Raw genomic sequence first — 25,421 nt, 5'->3', positions numbered from 1 at the left:
CTAATGGAATTGAGCACATCATTCTTAGAAGAATAGGAATTCAAATAGAAATTGACTGTTGCATCACGGCTGTATTGAACAACAGCCACTTGGTCTCTGTTCTCATCTAGATTCAAACTTTCAACAATTTTTTCCACAAAGCTTCGTATTTCATTAAAGCTGTTTCGTGAGTCATATGATCCGTCAATAAGAAATACCACATCACTTTTCTTTGAATCTGCAATAAAGACAAAAATGTAGAAAAAGAGGGAATGTGATTCTCAACATGTAATAGGTAAATGGCTGTAATGAAAGTCATCTAAAATTAAGTCAACCCACTCTCCTTTTTTTTAAGTAAATATTGTTAGCAAGAAATATAGAAACAATACAACGCCGGACATCTTACCAAAACCTTTTGTCGGAGCAGTTTGCTCTACATGGTGGGAAGTCTCTCCTAACAGTGACAATACATCCTGCTTAGCAGAAGGAAGCTCCTCATAATTAGTGATAGAGAGTGCATAGTTGGGTTTGTGAGATATTGTTTGGAGTTCTAAAGTGTCAGCATCACTTGTTCCAAGGGCAATTGAGATTACACCAATCTCATTCAGCAATCTGACAGGGGTTCTTATATCATCTGCAGATCTTCCACTGCTCAGTAGAATTAGGATTTGTGGAACTCCCTCAAGGAGTCTACTTCCTGAGCCAGAAGTAATCACATTGTCCCTCAAATACTGCAGAGCTGCTCCAATATTGTGAGGATAACCTCCCTGGTGACTTAAACCTCGTACTGCATCAAGAACATCATCCTGTGTCGAGTATTGTTTAAAGTTGAAATTGACCTGTGCCATGTTGCTGTACTGGACCACAGCCACACGATCTTTGTTTGCATCAATGTTTAGGTCCGCCACTATTTTCTGCACAAAGTCTCTTATATCAGGGAATCTTCGTTGAGAATCATCAGTGCCATCAAGCAAAAAAACAACATCTCTTTTGTTGTTATCTGTAATCAAAAATGTACATAAAACAAATTGGATGATGATGAAATTGTCAAGAAAGATGTTTTATTCGTATAAACATTCAATAACTCCATGTGCACAACTAGCTCTTCTGTTTTAGCTAACTGTTTTGGTTCATGCAATCCCCACCACTAGAATACCAAGTGGAGCTCTTTTTCAACAGAACTAGATAGAACCAGCAAAATAACACGGAGGGAAGCCTAACACAGTTTGTGCAAATGAGGTCAAAGTATTTTGTTTACAATGGTGCTCCCATCATCAACATTTTACTTCTTGTTGGAGTTTTGAAAAATCCAATGTATCCATGATCTGAGGGTCAGTGGATCGATTGACCACAAGGGGGCACTCATTCTGTCCATCATTCGACTGTCCATCATTCACTTTCAATAACAATGAACTACATGTCTACATTAATCAGACAACAGTTGAAGTTGTGCACAGGGTGTAAAGTCCTGTCATTACAGTCTTACCATATGATGCTGGTTTGATACCAGCAGTTTCACCCTTCTTGATTGCAGAAAATATTTGTTGTTCAATGCTTGAAAGGTCACTGAAATCTGCTGCAAAGAAAGCATGACTGGCTTCCTCTGAAATTGACTGAATCTCAAGGGTATCTGCATTCTTTGTTCCCACCACAAATACCACCACACCAATTTCTTTCAAGTTTTTTACAGCATTTCTGACATCGTCACTGGACTGTCCACCAGTTAAGAGAACCAAAATCTGGGGGACATGCAGGTGGTGCCGACTTCCAGAAGAAGCTGTGAAAACGTTATCTTTGATGTACTGGAGAGCTTCACCCGTATTGAGGGGTCTGCCACCTTTATGCCTCAGACTTCGCACAGCATCACTAACATTCTGCTGTGTTTTGTATGTGGTTAGAAAAAATTCAACAGAAGGTGCTCTGCTGTACTGCACCACTGACACACGATCTTTGTTCTCATCCAAATCAAGTTTCTCCACCATTCTCTCAACAAAGCCACGCATTGCTTCAAATTCATTTTCCATTTCATCCGAGGAGTCCAGTAAAAACACAATATCATGTTCAATGGATTCAGTTGTAACTGCAGAAACTTTGACAGACACAACGATGGTGATCAGTTAGTGTTATACATAAGGTAATCCAATTATGAAAGATAAGAAGATAGATAGATAGATAGATAGATAGATAGATAGATAGATAGATAGATAGATAGATAGATAGATAGATCTTACCTAATACATTTTGTGGTTTTAGTCTTGGCTGACGAGGCACCCTTTTCACAAATGACACAAGTTGTTGATGGATGCTCCCAATATCATCAAACCGAGGCACAGAGAAAGCATAGGAAGGGATATGTGAAATCATCTGGAGCTCAAGTATGTCTGCATTTTTTGTACCTATACAAAATGGAACAACTTTGTCCTGTTTAAGTGCCGCAGCAGCACTTGCAACATCATCTTGAGATCTTCCCCCACTCAACAGAATTAATATCTGAGGGACACCTTCTTGACGCCGACTCCCAGAGGAGTCAGCTAAAGCAGTTTTCCTCACATAGTCAAGAGCTGCCCCAGTGTTGAGGGGTCTTCCACCTTTATGTTTCAACTGCTGGACAGCATCAAGAACATCTTGTTTTTCTGTATAGGTGTTCAAACTGAAATGTGTTTGTTGATCTCTACTATATTGGACCACAGAGACACGGTCTTTGTTCTCACCAACACTGAGTGTTTCTACCACTCTTTGGATAAAACCTTTGATTGCTGGGAAGTCACTCCGTGTGTCATCTGACCCGTCCAACAGAAACATTATGTCTCTTTGAGGGGACTCTAATTCAACTAGAAAAGAAAAGGAAAACCTTCTTTAAGAATCAGATATAGATATCAATTGTGGTGCAATAGTTACACATTACATAGTTGGCAAAGCCATAGAAGCTGGCAATTTCTGAATGTACTGAACATTTAAGTTAGAACATTTAAGAAAACTGGTGAAAAGAAATCTGAATCTGAAAAACTTGGAGATAAGGACAAGATAAGGAGAATATTCCTCTTTCACAAATGAAAGGAGGAGAAAGCAGAAAAAATGACTTTAATATTCTTCAACTCTAAGTGTTCAGTCAATGATGTGATTATCATTGGCTCAAGGAAGAGCATTATAGACAGAGCATTTGCCGATTTGAGGCTGTCGAGACAGACTCTCCAAGGTACAAGAAGAAGAATGAGAGCCAAACAAGAGACAACATAACCAGGAAGTTGCCTCTAGCCAGTGAAGACAGTTTGAGGTTAATGAAACTGATCAATTGACATCCTTTAAAAGATGATGCAGTTTCATTGCAATTCAAACCATGAAAGAGCAAGTCCAAAATCACAAGCAACGAGTCAATTTGATTCTTGATTATGAATCATTGACACTTCTTACCTACAACAGTAGGAGGCTCAATTTGTATTTCCGCCTGGACAAATGCCGCTATCTCCGGCTGAATGGACAAAAGTTCACCAAAGACAGGCAGGTTGAAAAGAAATCTGGAAGAGAAGGCAATTTTCTGTAGCTCCTCCTGTTTTGCATGTTTCAGTCCAATGGCAAAAGATAGAACACCAATTTGTTTTAGGTCCGATGCAGCTCCTGAGACATCATCATTGGATTTCCCTCCAGTCAGTAAAAACAGAATCTGAGGGACTCCCTCCAGTCGTCTGCTTCCAGATGTAGCAGTGAATACATGATCTTGCACAAACTGTAGTGCAGCTCCAGTGTTCCGCGGTCTTCCTCCTTTATGGCGAAGACTTCTTACCGCATAGATGATGGCTCTTTTAGATTTATGAGTTTTCAGGTTGAAGTAAACTGTAGTGTCATTACTATACTGTACAACAGCCACTCGAACTTTATTTTCATCAATCTCCAGCTCTTCTGCCATTCTTCTAATGAACTCTCGAATAGCTGGTAGACCACTTCTGGAGTCATCCGACCCATCAAGGAGAAACACTATATCCCTCTTATTGCTTCCTGTGTCAACAAGGTGATACATGGAAAGATCAAAATAGAATTCACGAAATCCTGGCTCAAGACTTTTCTATGCTCATGCATACTCATCAGCATGAGAAATTAGAACCTCAGAGAGAAAAACTGAGCACGGTATGAAAGATGAGCTATTGCTCTGAAAGCATCACTTCAAGCAGAACTGATAAAGAGCCATCTTTTTTTATCAAAAAGATGTATGAGGTAATTTGTCAACTGATTTTCAAAGTAATATGAAAGTTCACAAGTGGAAAAAAGTCTGAAAGAGGACTGCGTTCTTGAAAGACTAAGAAACATAGAACAATCGAGTAGATTGTCTGGTGAGAGTAACCATTATACATAGTTATAGGTCATGCAAAGCAAATGTGCTAAAAAAAATTCATAACTGCTTGTCAGCTTAACATAAGCATATATTCAAATGTTGTATTCTTACCTATTAAATCAGAGATTCCAGTCATGGTCCCCTCAGTGTCTTTGTTTATGTTCAATGTAGTAACCAGTTGTGTTTGTATTGAGGGCAACATAGAGAAATCAGTGACCTTGTATGTGAAACCAGGTTTGAAGGCAATCATTTCCAAGTCTGAAAGCTTGGCATCTCCAACTCCAACCCCCACAGACACAATTTCGTGCTCTTTAAGAGCAAAAGCTGGGCCTCTTACATTATCAGTGGACGGTTTGCTACTTAACAGAATTAAAATCTGGGGCACATCTTCTAGTCTTCTACTGCCAGTGGAGGAAGTGAAGACACTGTGCCTCACAAATCGGAGAGCTCCCCCAATATTAAGGCGTCTGCCACCCTTGTGCTTTAAATTATCTATGGCATTCATAATGTCATTCTTTGTCTTGTGAGAATTCAGATAAAAGTTGACATCGGGGTTATCAGCAAACTGAACCACAGACACTCTGTCTTGGTTCTCACTGACAGAGAGACTCTCCACTATGCTCTTAACAAAGAGTTTTATCTCTGGGAATCCATTTCTTGTGTTATCAGAGCCATCCAGTAGGAACACAATATCTCTTTTTACAGCATCACTTTGTACTAAGACACAACAAACAAGATTCAGTTATTCTGAACATCAAAAACATCACTAGAAGTGTTGTTTTTTTACAGCAAGTTGAGCACATCAATAAGTAAAGAGATTTCACTTACCTTGCTGTAGGACGATCTGGAGCTCTTGACTTGGAAGGCTCACGTAGGTATTGAGTTTCTGTGGCACGGTGCTAAGCTCACTGAATTCGCTCACACTGAAGGCAAAGGCAGGGTTGTGTGAAATGGCCTCAATCTGCTTTCGGTCCGCATCCTTGACACCAACACCAAATGGTACGACTCCTTCCGTCTTCAGGGCACCAGCAGGTTCCTTCACGTTATCCCTTGATTTGCCTCCAATCAAGACAATCAAGAACTGGGGGACATTTTGTGCAGCCCGGCTACCTTGCCTTTCTGACAAGATGGTGTCCTTCATGTATCTCAGAGCAGCTCCAGTGTTTAGGCTACGTCCACCAGACAGTGTCATTGCATTAACAGCTCTCAACACCTCATCTTTGGTTTGATAACTGTTAAGGAAGAAACTTGGTGTTGGCCTCTCACTGTGTTGAACCACAGAAACTCGTACCTTGTCAATCCCAATATTAAGTGGTTCAATTACTTTAATGATAAAATCCTTTATGTAGGCAAAGTCTGCTCGAACACTGTCCGTGCCATCAATGAGGAAAGCAACATCCCTTTCACCTCCAGGAACAGTGACTGAAAGAAAAAAAAATTGTTACCAGAGAAACCTTTCTTTAAAGAAATTTCTTAAATAGAAAATGAAAAAATACAGAACTCACCAGGATCGCCTGGGAATGGCACTGTCACATCTGTATCGCCAACCACTGTTATCAACTTTGGCATGATTTGTTCAGCCATAGCTGGTAAATTAGCGAAGCTTGTGTCATGGTAAGCCAAATCTGGCACAAAGGCAACTGATCTCAGTAAGGTACTATCTGCTTGTCCAGAACTGACTGTGAAGGTCAAAACACCACCCAGAGCCAATTTATCGGCTACACTTTTAATCTCATCCTGTGCTGGACCACCTGTGATCAGAACCAACACCTGCTGGACTCCATCCCTCCTCCGTGACCCTGTTGATGGCTTGAACATGTTGGCAAGGGCATAATTCATGGCAGCTCCTGTATTCAAGACTGAGCCTCCAGTGAGACTGAGTTGTGAGATTCTATCCACAACTTCTTGCCTGCTACGGAAGGTGTTCAGATAAAATTCAATCTGTGGTTGCTCAGAAAACTGCAGGAGACCAATCTGGACCCTGTCAGGACGTATATCCAGCTGGTTGACCACGTTGATAATGAAGTCCCGCACATAGGGTAGGTTAGTGCTGCCAATGTAGTTTGACCCATCCACAAGGAAGACAATGTCTCGGACCACTTTTTGAGTCTGCACTGTGGTTATCTCTATCACTGAGGAAAAGCACAAAAACAAACAAATGTACATGTAATTCCAGGCTTGAGAAGATGTAAAACATTGTGTGACACATTAAAATGTCATATGGTGCCCACTGAAGCAGTTATCTGTTACTATTATGAAGCTGATTCTTTGTTATGGGCATTTGCAGATGAGTGAAAATTTAAAACAAAAACAACAGCAAGTGTCTTAGTAAAGTGTTGGCCCAGCATAAGCCAAGACAGCTACACAGGCACTTTGGAATGCATTTAGAGTGTGTGTGTGTGTGTGTGTGTGTGTGTGTGTGTGTGTGCGTGCGTGCGTGCGTGCGTGCGTGCGTGCGTGTGAACGTGTGAGTGTGCGTGCGTGTGTGTGTCTGTAGCTCTTTGTTTACCCAGCTATGGCTGTCATGTTTCATCATAGCTCCCTGCAATATTTACTTTAACTTACCTGCTAACTAAATGCTGACACAGTATTGTCAAAACTAACAAAACTTGTCCCCTGAATACATTGCATTTCCTTTAGCTACTTCACAATACAAAAATCCCAGTACTATAACATTACAAAGCTTTTAATGTGAAGCAGCAGGACATGTTTGGTTCACTTTAGCTGTAAATTAACCCAGTTTAAACAAAGAATTGCATTTGTATACAGAGATCCTGATACTTGTAAATGAGAGTTCAAAGGGGGAAATATAAATGAAAGTAAACAACAGAGATTCATTTACAAATTAGATAATACTGGCAGTTGAGCAGATACTTTAATAAAAAAAAGGTTCCTTGGTCACCAGCACAACCACATGTGTTAAGCTAATTAGTTTAGTGTAAAATGCTGCTTTTGTTGAAGGAGGAGGCATCATGGTTTGGACACAATCAGCATTTGCCTTGCTGTGAGGTTGAAGTGGAAATGAGTGTAAAGTAATGATGGCTATGACTACAGCAGGTTATACCAAGCCCACTGAAATATGCCAATAGATTGTAGAAGTCTTTAGGAGTATGCTACAGGGGGCACCATTTTTCCAAAAGACATTCTCCCTTTTGGTGTTTTGATGATGGTTTTGAAGAGCAAAGTCTAACATATTGGTCCAAAGTTACCCATAGTTGCTCAGTTGGGTTGAAATCTGTTCAGTTTTTACATACGTACATATCACAGAGTATAGGATGTCAATGATGTTAATGTTAAAGTATATCATGATGCAGTACACCTTTTTGGAAGCATCTGCATTTAATGTTTTTTCCACTCATTTAATCAAGTTTTTCCTGTAATTTGTCACCCATCTGTATACTTCCATTCCATCAAAGATAAGTCCATTCATTCACTTAATTAGTATTAAAATGTATTTGATGTCCTTAAAGGACAAAGCATTACCTGGTTCAGTGGGTACTTCAGGCGCCACCATCACTCCAGCTAAAGTAGAGAGAGCATCAGTAATTGCCCTTGGGTTGCGAAGCAGAATGCGGAAGTCTTTCAGCATGAACACAAGGCTGTCAGTAAAGGCGATCTCCTGCAGCTCCTGTTCATTTGCAGCCTTGGAACCTGCAGCCAGGGTCAGTACGCCTATCTGCTGCAGGGCCCTAGCAGGTCCTTCCACACTGTCACTGGACTTTTTACTGGTCATCAACAGAACAAGCTGAGGTACTCCCTGTTGCATACGGCTGCCCTTCTCAGGCAGCAGCATGTTTGTCCGCACAAAGTCCAAGGCTGCTCCAATGTTGACTGTCGGTCCTGGTTTTGGTTTAATTCTCCCTAAAGCAGCGGTCACTTCCTCCCTGGATCCATGGGAATTGAGGTCCATCTCAAGTCTAGGAGCATTGCTGAACTGGGCCACACCCACTTGAACTTCATCTGGACCAACTGGCATGGTGTCGACAAACCGTTTGATGAATTCACGCACGGAGTTGATAAGTGTTGAACCCATTGTACTGTCAATGAGGAAAATGATGTCTCTTTTTCCAACTGTCAAGACTGAAAAGAAAAGAAAACAATTAATATGAGATGAAATGCTGATTTTAAGACTAAAGACTGACATAGCCCACCAAGGATGTTTTATAATTAGATTTATAGGATATGGGATACATGTTTAAATGCTATTCATTTATTTAATATTGACATACTACAAAAAAGAATGAGGCCTTCTAAATTATCCATCTTAAAGATGTAGCTTCTTTGATGTTTTGACAGCTGTCACTAAACATAAGAAAATATTTGTTATCCACATGTACTATATAATCAGTTAATCTTAAAATATGAATAGAACAGCCCAATAACTTGTCTCTACAAACCCTGTTGTAAGTAGGCCAATTACTGAAACTGTTTCTTTTGTAAAAACGTGTTCCCTGTGGTACAATCTTTGTTGGAATTTCCAAGAAACTGTACTCACAAGAAAATGCTGTTCTTTAGGAAAAACATTATCAAGGAGTGTTTGATATGCTCACACAATACTGGCATATGAAATGGCTGCCAATTTCTCTAAAGATCAACAACCACCTTAGTAGCCCTATGCAACTATTAAAGTGCTTTCGGATTATTATCACGGGTTACCAGTCTGTATGGTAAGTCACTCACAAAACGCCCATAAAAAGACCTGTGGGGAGTAGGTCCCAGTACCCATGCTCAAACCAGCAAATTGTACCCTACCTGCCAGTGTGGAAATTGTGAACAGCCGGAATAAACAAGTGGCTGATTAAAAGAGTATTCTAGCAAGGCAAGCAGATCAAGATATTTTTTTGACAAATAAAAAAAACAACAACTATCTTTTTGATTTGAAAGTACTGTTTGGCAAGTATTTGATAACATGTTTGCGATAATAACTTGCTAGGCACCTATAGTATGTTAATGCTTGTCTCTGTGAGCTTGTTTTGTCCTTTAGTGACTCTTGTATGCAGCTTCAATTAAATGCCATTTAGTATTTCAAATAGGTCACCTTAAGATTTCATAGGCTTGCCAGTCTATCTATAAACTACACATTTACAATTTCAGATCTTGCTGTATTATTCTGATGCTATTTTTAACCATTTACACTGGCTGACATGATGTTGCATCAAAAAAGCTGTATAATAAAACAGGTTCTTATAGATATTGTTAGGTAGAAATGCATTTTTCAGAATTACTTTTCGTAGAATATCTGATACAATTGATCTGTTTTCTGTTTTCCTTAAAAATAATTCATGGAACTTTGTTGATCTATACATTTGCAGAGGTTTAATCAGCTGATTCAAGATGGACACTAACAAGTGTCAGTACTCCTAATTTTTAGTATACACATCTGTTACAACATGTATTTGGATTGTGAATATAGTTATTTCTAATTGAGATTCATTGATTCATTATGAGCTCTCTTGGGCTTTAAATGAAGTCCCCTTCCACAACTACAGTTTGTAGTTTGTAGTACATTTACAGAGAAGTTACATACCTTCTGTGAACTCATTTTGAACTATAATGGTGCGTTGGACCACCCCATTAATGTATGGGTTCAGCTGGTCACCCAAACTTGCCACTGTTCTGAAATCAGGAGCTGACAGGACAAAACTTTTATCTGTAGCAACTGTTTCCAGATCTGCAGTGGCAGTATCACCAATCGTCACACCAAATGTGATAACGCCAGCCCTCTTAAGGGCCCGGTCACCAGCGCCAGTATCGTCAGTGGATGGCCCAGCACTGATAACCACCAACATCTGGGGAACAGCCTCCTCTGCCCTGCCCCCAGCTGCTTGGCTCAAAAGGCTCTCGGCAACTTCCTCCAAAGCGGCGCCCAGGTTAGATTCATCGCCCCCTGAGTAGGAAAGTCCCTTCACAGCTTCCAGGACTGATGCTTTGCTGTCATAGCTATTAAGATAGAACTTTATCTCTGGGTTGGCGTTGTACAGGGCCAATGCCACCTGAATAGTGTCCCTGCCCACATCAAGGCGCTCAATGATTCTCAAAGCCAAATCACGCACAAATGGGAAGTTTGCGGCTCCAACGTTCTGTGATCCATCAATTAAGAGTACAAGGTCAGCTGAATCTTGCGCTTTAAGGAGAGAGAGAGAAAACAAAACAAAATGGAACTTGTGAAAGTGTTAACACAGTGAGACAGGGACAAAAAATAACTTGTGGTAGTGTATCATTGCATGTGGTAACATAAGGAGACAGAGACAAAAAAGATTTTTTGCCAGTATATCATTGCATGTGTCAAGTAACATTCAAAGTGAACAAATATATAACAACATTGAAAAAACACATCATACTGCATGTAGGCTGAACCAAGGAGATTTCCTGAAGTGATCTAATTTGCTAAATTCTGCTGTAAACTGCCATTTGATATCCTCTATCATAGAATGGATACTTGGTTGGATATGGATTACAGTAACATGAGGATTTATGATCAAGTATAGTAGTTTTGCAGTCAATAAGATTACAAACCATGTATACAACATGTAACTTAGTCAATTCTCTAGATGTCTTGATATGGAACAGTGAAAGCAAAACAAACAAAAAAATTACTGTAAATTCTAAAAAAAAAAAAAAAACTATGTTTTTCCCACATGAAACCCAGATTAGAACTCAGCAACAATATAACATTATGTCACTGACATTTAAAAAAATATATATATTGGAGCCACAACATGGGAAATTGTGAAAAGTCTGCAAAAAAGGCAGAAAACAAGGGTTTAATTGAGTTTAGTTAGATAAATTGATAATAGAAATATATTCCGGCCATGTAAAAGAATTAAAGTAATTAGACATATTGACTCTTTAGACTGGTCATACTGTAATAACAGCAGCAAGTCAGAAGAAAACAACACATAAAAATGTTGTGGCTGTTTTATCACTAATGTTTCTCATTGGATTTGTTTGATATGTCCCTTTTAAAAGCTCCACTGAGTTCAGCCATCCCATGCAGACTCTTGTTACGGACCTCAGATAAAGTGACCAGTCATGACCCTGTGGCCCATTCTTGGTGCCTATAAGTTCCTATTGAGAATGCATTACATGTTATTCCATATAAAATTGGTAAAATCCTTTAAATTGGTGATGCTTCCAGATCATTTATGATTTGATGAACTGAAATTCATCTTTCCCACTAGCTATAGACTGTAATGTATTTGCATATCATTTCTGGATATTTACATATAAAAACATTCTCAAAGTAGTTCCTGTATAGGTCAAGGATGAGTCCAGGCAGGTTCATCACTGTTTCAAATTCAGAATATTGCACATCTTTTACAAAGATAGACATTGTGACTGATAAAGACAAACATACATACGCAAGACACATAAGCAGTTGTGCATGGTTAGCTTTTGTTAAAAGCTCACTGACTGATTTTGAGATGTTAAGTAAGACATCCTTCAGACCATGTTCTCTTCCAAAGGCTTTATAAAGAATTGTTAATCTGAGGAGGCAATGTATGGATATATCGATTTTATTCAGTCACTGTCTATATGAGTATGTCTGCAAAATACAACTGTGTTTTATAATCCAAAACACCTTTTTCAGATGATGCCTACTAGTATGAATGTGATAATGTTATTGCTGTATGTGAACAGACCATTCAAATAACTACATATTTTAGGCCCCTTGGACAGAATGTTTATAATGCCTAAATATCTTTCTTTCAATTCACTCATTTTATTCAATCTGTCTTTGCGGAACAATATATATCTGTGTAGAAACTAAATACTCTAATCTAAGATGCAGTAGGTGTGTCAATCACATGCAAATTGTACTGTGATTTTTAAAGCATTACGGTAAAAAATAAATGTGGTAAGACAAAACAAGTGATGTTATTCTTGCAGGTGGAGAGAGAAAGGTTATTATGGTAAATTTGATTGTGTTAATAGTAAAATCCAGTCACAGCCACATATGCAGCAGTTTCTTCCTGCACATGTAGCCACATTAGTATGGTAGTCACACTGGTCCCATTTCATTACCTGTCCCTTCTCCAGCCACAGGGGCCTCATTTGCCACAGGAGAATCCCCTGACTGGGTCACTGCGCCGCAAAGCGCCACTACTAAATCTTGGATTACATCCCGCAAGTTCAGGAAAGAGTCTACACTAAAAACATAAATGTCATGGGGGTGGCTTGCCATCTCCCTGAGCTCAGAGTCCACTGCATCCTGAACTCCAACTGCAAACACCTCCACGCCTGCCAGCCGCAGCACCTGGGCTGGCTCAGTCACGTCATCCTGGGAGCGCCCGTCTGTTAGCACCACCACCACCTGGGCCACTCCTTCAACAGCACGGCTGCCCGAAGCAGTGTTCAAGTGGGTACGGATCAGGAAATCGAGGCCCAGGCCAGTCCGGGTGCCCCCACCACGATAAGACATAGCCTTGATGTGTGCCAGGACTCCCTGTGTTGTTGGGTAGCTGTTGAGCTGGAACTCAGTTTCAGGCCTGCTATTGTACTGCACAAGGGCAAATTTAAACCTGCCCCCTCCAACCTGGTGCAGTGCCTGTACGATGCTGTACAGAAATTGTCTGACATGCTCAAAGTTCTCCTCTCCCATACTCCAGGATGAATCCACTAGAAAGTATATATCAGCTGGCAACCCTTGTGCACAATCTTCAAAAGAGAAAACTTAGTGTTTGGAGGACGTAATTGAAGACCAGTAAAAAGATGCTTTGTGCTTGATATCAAAGATGTGTTTTGGTACCAAACATGAATACTGTTGCATAACACAACTGTAATGTTTTAGTAATTCATAAACAGCACCATTCTACTTTGTTTATCAAAAGCATCTAACTGGACTTGGCACTCTACTGTCTCCTAAGACCTTTACTTTTTGTCCCATTTCGAGATACAAAGTTTGATTTTCCTTTTTTTAAATAATAATGGAAAAAAAGAACCAGTTTAGCAACAACGCTAAAGAAGTGGAAAATAATTTATTTAGATTAATGTTTTTTTGTTTTTTTTTAGAAGAAGAATACTTGTTCCAATCCCGTTTTTCCTTGCAATATTTGAACAAGTGCAGATGTAGATTACATGGTTTTAGGAAAACAAAAAATAAAAAACATCCCACTGAGCATCGCTGAAAACTGGAAAAAACATTACTGGCTGACAGGTTATCTGCAAATCACAGGTCATCTGATTACAGCAGAGATTAACTTTGTTCAACTTACCTTCCTGAGCATCAAGTTTAGGGAGGAATCCTGTAAACAGGACACCCAGAAGGGCACATAGCGGTAACAACCGATGCCTCCTCATCTTCAGAGGAAAAAAAGAGGACACCTGTAAAAACCAGAAACAAAAAATTATATTCATATGAATCTAATACCACAAGGCATGTCCAGTGCTTTAGACATCAAAATGTATGAGTCTGCAAATAAAGGTTAAATGAGCAAATATTAATTAAAGTAAAATGTTATGATTTGATTCTTATTAAGTAAACATGCCCCTGAGCAAACATGGACTGCTTTAAGGTTTTTTAAAACATCTTATTTTCACAGCGACCGCACATATTGGTGAACACATTTCTCTTGGGAATATCCTAGTTTAAAATGTCTCACTGTCTATATTTTGCTGCACTGCCTCTCTAAATATAACACACAACATTGCATAAGCTTGTTTCATTGGCCAAGAGTGTAACATTTAATCTTCAACAAACCGCAGAAGAGAAAAAAACTACATGCCTCCAGTCTCGTTGGCAGTGTATGCAAGAATATGCAATATCCCACTGCTACTATTCTTTATTCTTTATGTGGATCACCATTAGCTTGTACAAAATGTTGCTAGTATTCCTGCAGCCCATCTTTAGAAGAAAAACAACAGTATAGGTCTAAAATGTAGACTTAGTTATGATTACTCCATCTAGTGGCCATAGTAATTATGACCTGGGGAAGTGTTCAGATAAGGTGATTCAATGTAATGGGACTTGATATGATTAAGTCTGTCAGCAGACTCACAGTGTCTATACAACACACCCAGTTTACAACATGACACACCCACTTGGATAGGTTTAGGTAAGAGGAGGGGAATAGTTAGGGTTACAGTTAGGGGTCAGTGGGGGGTTAGCATGCTGTCAGAGTGACAACATCAGGGGCATGTGTCTGTGTGGATGTGTTGTGTAAGTCTGCAAGACTGCAGATGGACCCTTCGCTGATTTTGCCTTATTATAAGGAGGTGGGTTGGGTGGATTGTTAGTTAGTTAAAAGTGGACTTTGATGCAGGTGAGTGTTATGTTTCCAACTTAAGGAAATATAAACTACTTTTCAAGTGATCGTTTTAACCCAAACCATGGTCTTTCCATGACCCTAACCTAAATGTTTTTATGCCTAAACCTAAGTGCTTGTGCCTACCACAGCATTATCATACCATAAAACATAATTATTTTTTTTAACAGTGACTTGTAACAGGTCTGGAAAGTGGCATATTACGGTCCTATGGGTTGTTCTGGAGCACATTACTATAGCAGCTAGATGGCACAAATGTAACTAAAGGTTGTTTTTTTGCCAGTTGAATTTTAGGCCTGTACAATCATTTAATTATGAAGATGTGTTGCAGTCCCCACACAAATAACAACAATTAAATAAACAATTAAAAGTCACAAAAAAACAAGCCAAATATAATGATTTTAATAAGTAAAATAACTCATATACATATATACACACACATACACATGAGCTGATATATATAGATATATACAGCAAGCATAGACATTTTGCAAAAGCAGACTTCTCTAACCTTTCCTTTTTGTGCATGCAGCCTGCATTACTACCTAGCATCTGTGTAAGCAAGGGAGCTGCAGCATGCATCGGTAGCAGACCTGAGGCACAGAGTGGTGATGATCAGAACCACCTGTTAAATCTACCAGCCAATGTGCTTTAGTAATTAACTCAGCTTGGCAAGAACTGAATTTTCCAACTCTCAGAATAATGTGTTCTTAAGAGGGGTGTTGGACTGGAAGGTCCAGTTTCACAGCAGGGGTATGTTTTCTATTTAGTCAGACTTTCCCCTATTGTGATCTCAAGTAATGTCACAGGAAATGAAAGAAAGGTCACACATGGCTCACCATTGACTTAGCACAAGGAGAAGGTGTGCAAGAGTATTTTGAATCTTCAGATGCCCTTGACCTAGCCCTTCTAGATATTTAATCACAAATATTACTAACTACTTCATGCATCCCCTGTTGTCAGATTTTCTGAATTCAGGAGATTTCTGCAAGTAGGTTATAAACACAATTGTTGATCAGCCATCCAATCTCATGACGTGCACATACATTATTGCTCTGCAGCAAAAAAAGAATGGAGATAACCCAAAAAATCAAGTTGTAGCTCTTTGACAGCTGACATGCACTCACTGTGGCACTCTAAAACCCAGAGAGGTTCTCATAAAGATAAATATATATACAGTACACACAAATACATACAAAGACATTAGTATCTGTCTTAACTGCTTAAATGTCCTCACTCTCATGGTCTAAAACTCAAATTGGTCCTCACAAAGATAGAATTCCATGGTGTGTGCGCACACAAACACACACACCCACACACCTAAAATGTCAGACCACCCTGAGGTGATAATATAGTTCCTGAAAATTACAAGCTGCACAGAACACAATAGCAATTACATTTAAACACAAATGTAAAACTGCAAAAACTCTCATCTGAGAAAAACAAACACCACCCAAATTAACCTAACATCCAACTGGCAGACAGAGCGCTTACCAATTAGGGAAAATTTACAGAGAAGTATAAACACTGATATGCCACAAAAAAAGTGCAAAAATAAAAAAGCCTTAAATGACACATATAGCCTATGACCAATGAAGTCTTCACCATTAAGCTAATAATGAGCAAATGAAAGTAGATGATTGTTTAAGTCCCAGAGGAGCTTCTTTATCAGCTCATGTGCCTGTTGGCAGACACACAATAAAAGCTCAGTGCTGAGTGCAGCTGTAATGTGTACTGTAATAAAATAAGGTAGGACTTGGATAATTAGAGATCTACTGTACAGGAAATAAACTTTTCGGAGAAAAACAAGAGCAAGAGTTTTGCATTCCAACATGAGAGAAAATATACAAGCACTCTTAATGAGAGTTGCACTTTTAGTATTCACAGTGCATTTGTAGTGATGGAAGAGGATCTGCAAGTACTGAAGTAAAGCTGTAACATCATGGAAAATTACTGCCCTCTGGTGGATAATTCAGAAATAACAATATGTAAAAGACCTGATTTTCTAGGATAAAGTGGCCAAAAACTTGTGCTCTGTTCATATATCTTTCATTATGGGTTTATCAAATGGGATATAAAGAACTCAAATGAGGCTTTTGTAATTGAGTAAATATGTTATTGTCTCAGTGGCAAATTTGACTTCCATAGTCCATAAATGAGTATTCCACTCATGAGCCTGCTTCTCTAAACTTTGGGCTACCTCTAGGAGAAACAATGTGATTGATATAAATGATAAAAATCAATCATCGGCATATAGGTTGCTACTGTTGAAGGAGTTTTTCTGCAACTGTTAATTGAGCTTATTATTGCAACCATTTAAAATGAAAATTTAGAGGGAGGAAATTCTGACAAGCAAAACACAGTCCAAATAAGACCAAGGTGTACACCTCACAAGTCTTAGATTGAAGAGCAAAAGGCAAAATAGATTATGCAAAAGTGTGTCTTGCTGATTCTAAACCTTTGATAAGTATTGCTGGCTCAGCTACATTTGAATCAAAGCCATCAGCAGAACACTGCAATAATGAATTATACCCATATAAAACATATGGCTGTTGGATTACATACAACATTGATGCATTGTGTTAACAGAAGTCACTGTGTTTATACATAGCTTTGTTCACTGTTTATGCAGACAGCACTTTACAGATGAGAAAAAAACTCTGAGAAACTAAACTAATGGCAGAAACACACTGACTAAACATAACTAGAGGAATGTTGGTTCAGTTGAGGAAAGTTACTGTACTTCATAAAAAAGGCAGGTGCAGAGTTGTGTCACACAAAATGTCAGTACTAGTTACTCTTTAAAAGCCATAGCAAACACATTCACCATCTTTGAACGCTACCCGAATGCCCAAAGGCCCAAAAAGATCATGTTTCCTGCACATTAATATTCTGTCATAACTTTAACTTTACAAAACAAACATGTAAAGTGCATGCAGAATACACTATACAAGTAAAGGTCATAAGAAGTTATCAGAATTCACACTTGCTGTGAGAAATGTGTCACTCTCCAGATATAAGGTCTAAATCACCAAGTTCTTTCATTTCAAGGAAATCTAAGCTCCCTTGGACACTGTAACAGATGTTTGTGTTCTCCACTCATGCTCATGTGATTTCAGGTCACTCAAAAGCCACTTCTCTCCAAAGTCTGCCAGGCTTGGCCACTGTGTCAACACTCAGGCTTCCCTTCATCGCCACAGAGGAAAACATAGTAGCACAGTGGAGTCCTGTTTGCTGAGATACAAGCAGCCAAAACAATGGCAGCATGGGGGAGAAGGTTGAGACAGAACACTCAGAGAGAAAGTAGAAATGTGCTGTCTGCAAATTAATTCATCCACTAACAGCTGGCTCCACAACAAGCTTAATATCACACACGTTCAAGTTATTATGGTTTTATAAAGTTGACATAGCTAGCTAGTTTGCAAACTGTTGCCTATTTACACACCCAACAGAAATGGATCAACATTAGTATTTGGACTAGTGTGAATGTGAGTCCAGTATTCATTCTGTATTGGTCGTCTCCTCAAAGAAATATCTTTAGATACTAAATGCTCCACTTTGTTCACCAGCTAGCTGCTAACCTGTCTGTCAGCTGCTATTGCTGAGCAGGTAGCATACAGTAGGCTAATCAGAGCTTTTGTACTGGCAACAGCGACCTGCTACTGCTGGAAATGCTGGAAAGTTTAATAACCGAAACAATGACCTGAAAGTTTAGTAGAGCTGAGGGGATTTGAAGGTTTTTCACTACAACCAGCTGCTTTCATTTTCCCAAATTGACACTTTGGGACACTTATTAGGTCTCGGTCTAAATCATCTGCACCAAACATGCTTCAGACAACCCGATACCCCCACTGATTTCACCCCGTTCAGTGTCCACAGATAAAAGCCACTGCTGTCTTTCAGTGGCTCACTGGAAGTCGCCAAAGTCTGAAATCCAAAGCTGCTGGTACACATCCAGGTATATCTGTATCTTATTATATGTCTGAGTCTATCCACAGCAGAGACAGTCATATATGTACATCATTAATGATTAAAAAAAGATGTGTAGAAGAAGTCCCCCCCCGCCCCCAATGTCAACTTGTGCGTGTTTCTCCAGTATGCTGAATCATCATTTCAGCAGCATATGATATCCAGTCACCACAAATACAAATTACAAGCTAAAGTGTCTAAATAGTTGTCAGTTTATGTTACACACTGAACAGAACATGCTGATTTGTACACCATGTATAGCCATAAGTTTTGGTCAGTTTTGTTTTATTTATAATTAACAGTGTCAGTTAGTATTCACAGCACAAGACGCTGCAGTCTACCAATGAAAACTCTAATGCACATTTGCAGCTGGACCTCACACACTCATTTATAGCTAAGACCACACACACACACACACACACACACACACACACACACACACACACACACACACACACACACACACACACACACACACACACACACACACACACACACACACACACACACACACTACCCCAATCAGACCTCCTGTTAAAGGAGGAGGTGCATGGCTCACTCCCTTTACAGAAACAAAGGGGGTCACCCAACTGCTTGGCTTTATATTCAAATTTAAAATTGCATTTTTGAAACATAAAATGAGCAAAATAAGCAAATGACCATAAACACACAGCCAGCCATATTTGACCAGGTTGAGTCTATGTTTTCCAGTAAAGAAAAAATCTGACTTTTCCCTTACAAACTGACACTGTCTGCAGCTGAATTATAGCTGTATCAACAATGAATTATGTAAAAATTCCGATTTTCTCCATTAATGATTTACGTTCAAAGGTAATACCAGATTAGTGACAACATTTTGCAGACACATACTCTCTGTCTGGAATTTGAAGAGTAACATCAATCCAGATACAATTACAATTACATTTCCCCCAAAACACATATTTTCCTAATACCAAAAAGTTGCCTATGAATACATCTGGTAGAGATCCTGCCACATTGGCAGGTTTGCATTTATTTTGGCAACAAACCTCTCAGACAGTGCAGGAGAAATTACATCATATCCCACTCCACAATTTAGGAGAAGTACAATTTCATTCTTTCCACTTGCAAATGCTGCTTATTTTGATGTCAAGCTTGCATACACACACGCACACACATGTGCACAGCGGAAATTACTGTATTGCTCAATTTTCACGCAGCAGTTGGAATTTGACCAAAATTGTATGCATCTACTAATCAACTATAATGTGCAAACCACACAGGATGCCCTGAGCTTAATGAGTCACATGTGCACATGGTCCCTAAACACTTATTAATACTACTAATAACTGACTTACAACCTTGTACATATTGCCGTCAACAATGCAGAAATAAATCATGACAGCCTGTTTTTCTCTATGCACAAGACATCTGTTGACATATGTGAAGCTGAAAGATCAGAAATATACATGAAGTCACAAGGGATGAGATTCCTTTCTGCATTGTAGAGCTGCTTCTTAGTGTGAAAAACCCCATGCTCCCATTCACTGGCATCATACAAGGAAATGTAATCTGTGGGACTTTGTGCCCATTTGCCTCCAAATTTACAAATCACAATCACATTTACAAGACTGTGTGGATCTGTACATCCAACCCTCAACTGGGAGAATGTGACATGTGTGACACAGATGAGAGAAGAAGCTATGACAAAGTTAAAAGAGGAAGGGGAGGCAGGCTGGGCGGGCAGTTCCACAGCTGGTGTGCATTAGTCCGTCTGACACCTAGCAGATGTGTGTTCAAGCATTATGGCCAATGTAAGCATTTGGGCTTGCTAAGATCAAGTATTGAACTTGACACTTATAAAGTATTGGTTAGGATGGCAGAGAAATACATGATGTAATAGCTTACAACAAGGAACTAATTGTTAACAGCTAAGTGAGGTCAGATAATTTATTTTTTTCCTAAAAAAAAACAACCTTAAATACCGTTCAACAGCTCTGTGGTCTAGTAGTTGTACTATGTTTTCTTAATCATCTCTTTAAAGAACACAAAAAATACTCAAAGATGACCAGTTATAATCACACACCCTGTCTGGATCTTTCAATGACCAGTTTGTGACAGTGTGAATGGTTTCTTCCGATAAACCTCCCCTTATTGATAGATGTTTCCTTAAAAAGAGAACTTTGCAGCAGTAGTTTTCTGTGTCTAGACATTTTTAAAGCATTGTTCCAACCTTCCAGACATCTGTGCTGCATCATAGAGAAAAAAAAGACAAAAATCTGGTGGGGGTGGAATGGCAATAAAAACCTACACATGTTGATTTGCACTATATTTCTGAATTTGAGATGCAGCTCTGCCAAAACTGATTAGATACCAGCTAACAAAGGGAGTTGAAGCATTGTGATAATGCTGACAGTAAATTATGTTAAAGAAGTACTTCATTCCAAATACCACATCTGGAGCACACAGGAGTGTGCGCTCCAGAGTTTCCCCCTGCTTTTGAACGAAGACCAAGTTATTGCTCTCTGTATCATAGCAACGGGTTACGTGAAAATATAAAGCTACGTGGAACCAGTAGCTCATGAGAATTTTGTCCGTTTCCAATGTAATCTCATTATGTTATGACTTGACAGAGTAAAATAACTTAATTTGTGCATCAAATCCCGCATGCACACAATAAAACATTGCAATGAAGACACAGCTGAATTCCTCTGTTTGGACAGTCAGAGAAGTGGAAGATTAATGGCTCACACCTGGTCCCCTAAATCCCACAGCCCACTACCACCACCACCACCCATACACCCACCCCACCTCTTTCTTTCAACGGACCAAAACCCTTCTGGTTCTCCTGGTTCATCTGGCCAGTAGTGTGGAAAACCTTTTCTTCACACTTTTCCACTCTTGCACTCATTTCAGAGAGGGTGTGGTTTTGGGCTACTGATGCAGTGGAAACATCTCCACATCCAACTACTCTTCAGTAGAAGTCACTTGTGGGTGTAGAGATTTTGAAACATGGATGCAGCTGCACTTTTGACCACAGATTCCCTCTTTCCATTTACATGTAACTGAGTGACCAACAAAGTGCACAAACAATATGATAATAATGATACACGATTTAAATAATCCACGGTATCTCATGATGCATTAATTACACAAAAGCTCAATTTTTTAATTGAAAGCAGACTGTGATATAGGCTAAGTTAACCAGTGCAAATTAACTCCTTACAGCTCTAATACTGATCTGGAATCACATCTTAAGACTACAGATGCAGCATATCAGGGATTCGACTTTTCACAAGAGCCAAAAATGTCAAACAAAGTAGGAGCATTTTAAGATATATTGAAAAGAAAGACAGAGCGCACACGCCCCTCTTCACTCACATGCATCACTCGCCACTTATCTGAGACATAACATTGCTGAGGTCTCCTCCTTCACCCTAACTGCAGCTCACCTCTTGCCCTTGCAGCACTCTCACCACTAAAGTATAGGTTTAGTTGTCGTTGTGGTTGTTGTCTGATATTTATGAGCTATAAGCCAAAAACTCTGTGTGACCCTGTGATTATGACAAGAATCATAGAGCTTACATGTTATGACTAGAAACTATGCCTTGGTCAGTGCATTATTTATATTCAACATGAAGTGCATGCAAGGGAATAAAAGCTGAGAAATTAAGCAAGCATGCATTTGTAAAAACAAAGAAACAAACTAACAAAAAAGCAGAAACTTCTTTCTGCATCATCCAACCCTTAGAGAACAGCATAGCAGATTTATGACTTACCCTGAGCTGAAGTTGCTGTACTCCACTGTATTTGTATTTGAAGAAAATCTCAGTTTTGTAAAATACAAGCTGGACTTTTGGTCATTATCCTCTTGGTAAATTCCCCTTGCTGGACTTTTCCAGCACCTCCCAAAGGAAGGCAGTGATAAGGTCACTGATATGAGATGTGCAGAAAGGGGGGTCCTGAGTGAAGGGGGAAATGGTTGAGACAGAGAGAGACAGACACCCTCTCGGTCTTAAACCAGAGGAGCTGTGGTGCTGAGTTCAAGGCTGGGATGGGACAAACTTCTAAAATTCTGGAGTTCTGCCACCTCTTTCTTCCTCCTCCCACTTTCTCTAAAGAAAGAAAAAAAAGAGGAGGGAGAAGAGAGGGTGAGCGGGGAAGAAAAGAAGTAAATGAAAACCAGACACATAGCCCTGTTTGGTCTGGATGTGAGCAGTGGGGAGGATGATGTCACAAAGAGCGGGATTTTCTCCTTACCTTTTCATACATTTTGCCATTTCTCCCTGTACCTCTGTAGAGCCCCTTTACAACAGGCAATCATCTCAGACATATGGATATTCTTTTTTTTTTGGCTCTTTTTTTCTAGGATTAGCATTTTTATTGAATATATTTGCTGTTGCATTAAAATGTCAATTGGGTAAAATCTTATAGTATGTAGGATTTTTTTGGTAACGTGATAGGACAAGCAAGCTCCAACTTCTTATTCTTCTTCTTCTTCTTCAGGCTGTTCCCATTAGAGGTCGCCACAGCGGATCCTCCATTTCCATCTCCTCTGTCCTCTGTATCTTTCTCTGTCACACCAACCACCTTTATGTCTTCCCTCACCATATCCATAAACCTCATTTTGGCCCTAATCTTTTCCTTTTGCCTGGCAGCTCCATTTTCAGCATCTTTCTCCTAATATAACCGACATCTCTCCTTTGCACATGTCCACACCAGATGAATCTCACCTCTTTTGCTGTGTCTCTAAACCGTCCAACCTGAGCTGTTCCTCTAATATTGTCATTCCTCATAACTCCCAACAACAATCTTAGCATCTTGAAAAACAAAAGTAATTTAGGCTAAGCAAGTTCCCACCAATTAAATAATAATTGGTTACATATTAAGTTTATTTACATCCCAGTCTGGACGGCTGATTAATATTATGTAGTGTCTGTGAACCTTTTTGGAAGTCCCATTGCATTTAATAAATTACCTCACAAATATCCAACAAAGAAATGTGTTAGAAAGTGTTCTGGCAGAGATTGAAATGCGAATGCTGTTAGAGAAAAGCAATGACACAGTGCCATGAAAGTAATTGTTCCACAACTATAAAATAAAATGAGGATTTGAGATGCTCAGCAGACTATAACGACATTGCTTATGAGTTCCTTTTTATTACCAGCCCCTCACAGAAGCACAGAATATATGGGCTCATGAAAAACTCCATATGCTTGAAGAAGTTCATAAGAAACTGTAGCTGTGTTTCAAATGCATAACAAAACCAACCTTGTATTGTATTGTTGAAAACAGTTGAAACAAAGAATAGGCTATATAAAGCATATTTAAAAATTGTAATCCATCAAGTGATGTATGATGTAACAGACCCACAGATAATTATCACCTGACACTGCACTCCCCTTAAGCTTATTATGAAGCATTTTAGTGTTTGTCAGTTCAAAGCTATGGCTCTAGGGACATGTTTATGTTCACTGCTGTACCAGTCTTGTTTCCAGTTGCAGAATGCAACTGTATTCAGCAAACAAGCTCTGACAAATGCAGTTGTTGGAGACCAAAGCAGCTAAAAGTAGAGTGGATAAACAGTGCATGTCAATAACATGAATATTAATGTTGGCTAAACATCTTTATGAGTTGATAATGTTAATGGCCCCTATCAGACAAAACAACTATCAATGTAGCCATAAATAGGACATGACAGGCATCTTTCCAGGTATATGTTTTTATTCTGGGGCTCTACTGGAATACCGTTGTCTGATTCACAGTAATAAACAACAACAACAACAACAAAAACCCCAAAAAACATATTTATCTTAAACTGGCCCATTATGCAGCCCCTCAGTTCAGCCTCTGTCTGAAACAGGCTGTTTTAGTTCCTGTCTCTTTAAGGCCTCCCTCCAGATTAGCCCACTCTGTTCTGATTGGTCAGCTTCCAGAAGCTTCCACTGACAGCACAATAGAAGTAGGATTTCACTTATCTTTCTTATTCTTTTATTTCAAATATGGAAACTTAAATACATCCGTACATGTTGGAGCAAAAATCCGAAACAACCCTAGCAACAACCTTAGTAACAAATACTATGTAATGAACAGCAATTTGTGGGCATGTGCACAAAAAAACTGATGTCAGTTTGATGGGGAAGTAAAAGTAATTTTGCAGCTCAGTTTGACTGTTTTATATAAACATCCAACATTATTATTGTATTACTAGTATATAAATGACAGAAAACCACAAAAAGCAAAAATACACGGAAGAGAATTAGAAAGAATTATCCCCAACTCTTAAGTTCCCCACAGCTTTACACAGAATTTTAGCCTCTTTTAGCCCACTGTTTCAGTTTTTTGTCCCCTGAAATTTCTGATGAAAACATATGATGAACCCACTATACGACCTATGCTACCTGCCCACCACAAAACAGCAGAAAGATACAGTTTGCAACTAGCTGGTGAACATAATGAAGCATTTAGCAGCTAAGGAACCAAACATGTCCTCAGGAGTTGGTTGTGACCAAAACATAACTGTAAGAAAAGATAATATTTTGCTTACATTTGCCAGGTGTCACTAAATGTCAAGAGGAAATACCCCTTATGTAGCACTTTGCTGTTGAATATTCAAAAATGCTTTAGCTCGAAGGCAAGTAGACAGAGGATTGCTGCAGCATTTTTATGTCAGTGAGCTAAGATGTACTATGTTCCCAGAGGTCACTATGCTCTGAAATTAGCCTCACTCCTCCACATGTGAGTAAAAAGTGAAAAGCTGAGCTCTACCAGCAGTTGACTCTCAGGCAAGCTAACCTCTTACTTATCCAGCAGACCCACACCTGCTATTACACTACATTTCTAAATGTATCAACTGCAAAAAAAGAGAAAGCCTCCAAAATGTTCCACATGGAAGTATTTAT

At 39.2% G+C, this 25,421-nt stretch overlaps 1 protein-coding gene across 1 annotated transcript; it reads right to left on the bottom strand.

The window, feature by feature from the left end:
* Positions 1-201: 201 nt before the first annotated feature.
* On the bottom strand, positions 202-22,537 carry LOC133992651 (collagen alpha-3(VI) chain). The gene is made up of 12 exons (XM_062431336.1): positions 22,299-22,537; positions 13,522-13,630; positions 9,834-10,430; positions 7,790-8,386; positions 5,821-6,438; positions 5,135-5,728; positions 4,387-5,023; positions 3,384-3,968; positions 2,376-2,788; positions 1,466-2,068; positions 838-979; positions 202-217 (listed from the first exon to the last, which is right to left on the bottom strand). Exons 2-12 carry the CDS (start codon positions 13,604-13,606, stop codon positions 202-204), a joined length of 4,887 nt encoding a protein of 1,628 aa, XP_062287320.1. The 5' UTR covers positions 13,607-13,630; positions 22,299-22,537.
* Positions 22,538-25,421: the final 2,884 nt, after the last annotated feature.

This window comes from Scomber scombrus, chromosome 13, assembly GCF_963691925.1.
Source record: "Scomber scombrus chromosome 13, fScoSco1.1, whole genome shotgun sequence".
Taxonomy (NCBI): Eukaryota; Metazoa; Chordata; class Actinopteri; order Scombriformes; family Scombridae; genus Scomber; species Scomber scombrus.
This window is presented reverse-complemented; position numbering and strand designations above follow the sequence as displayed.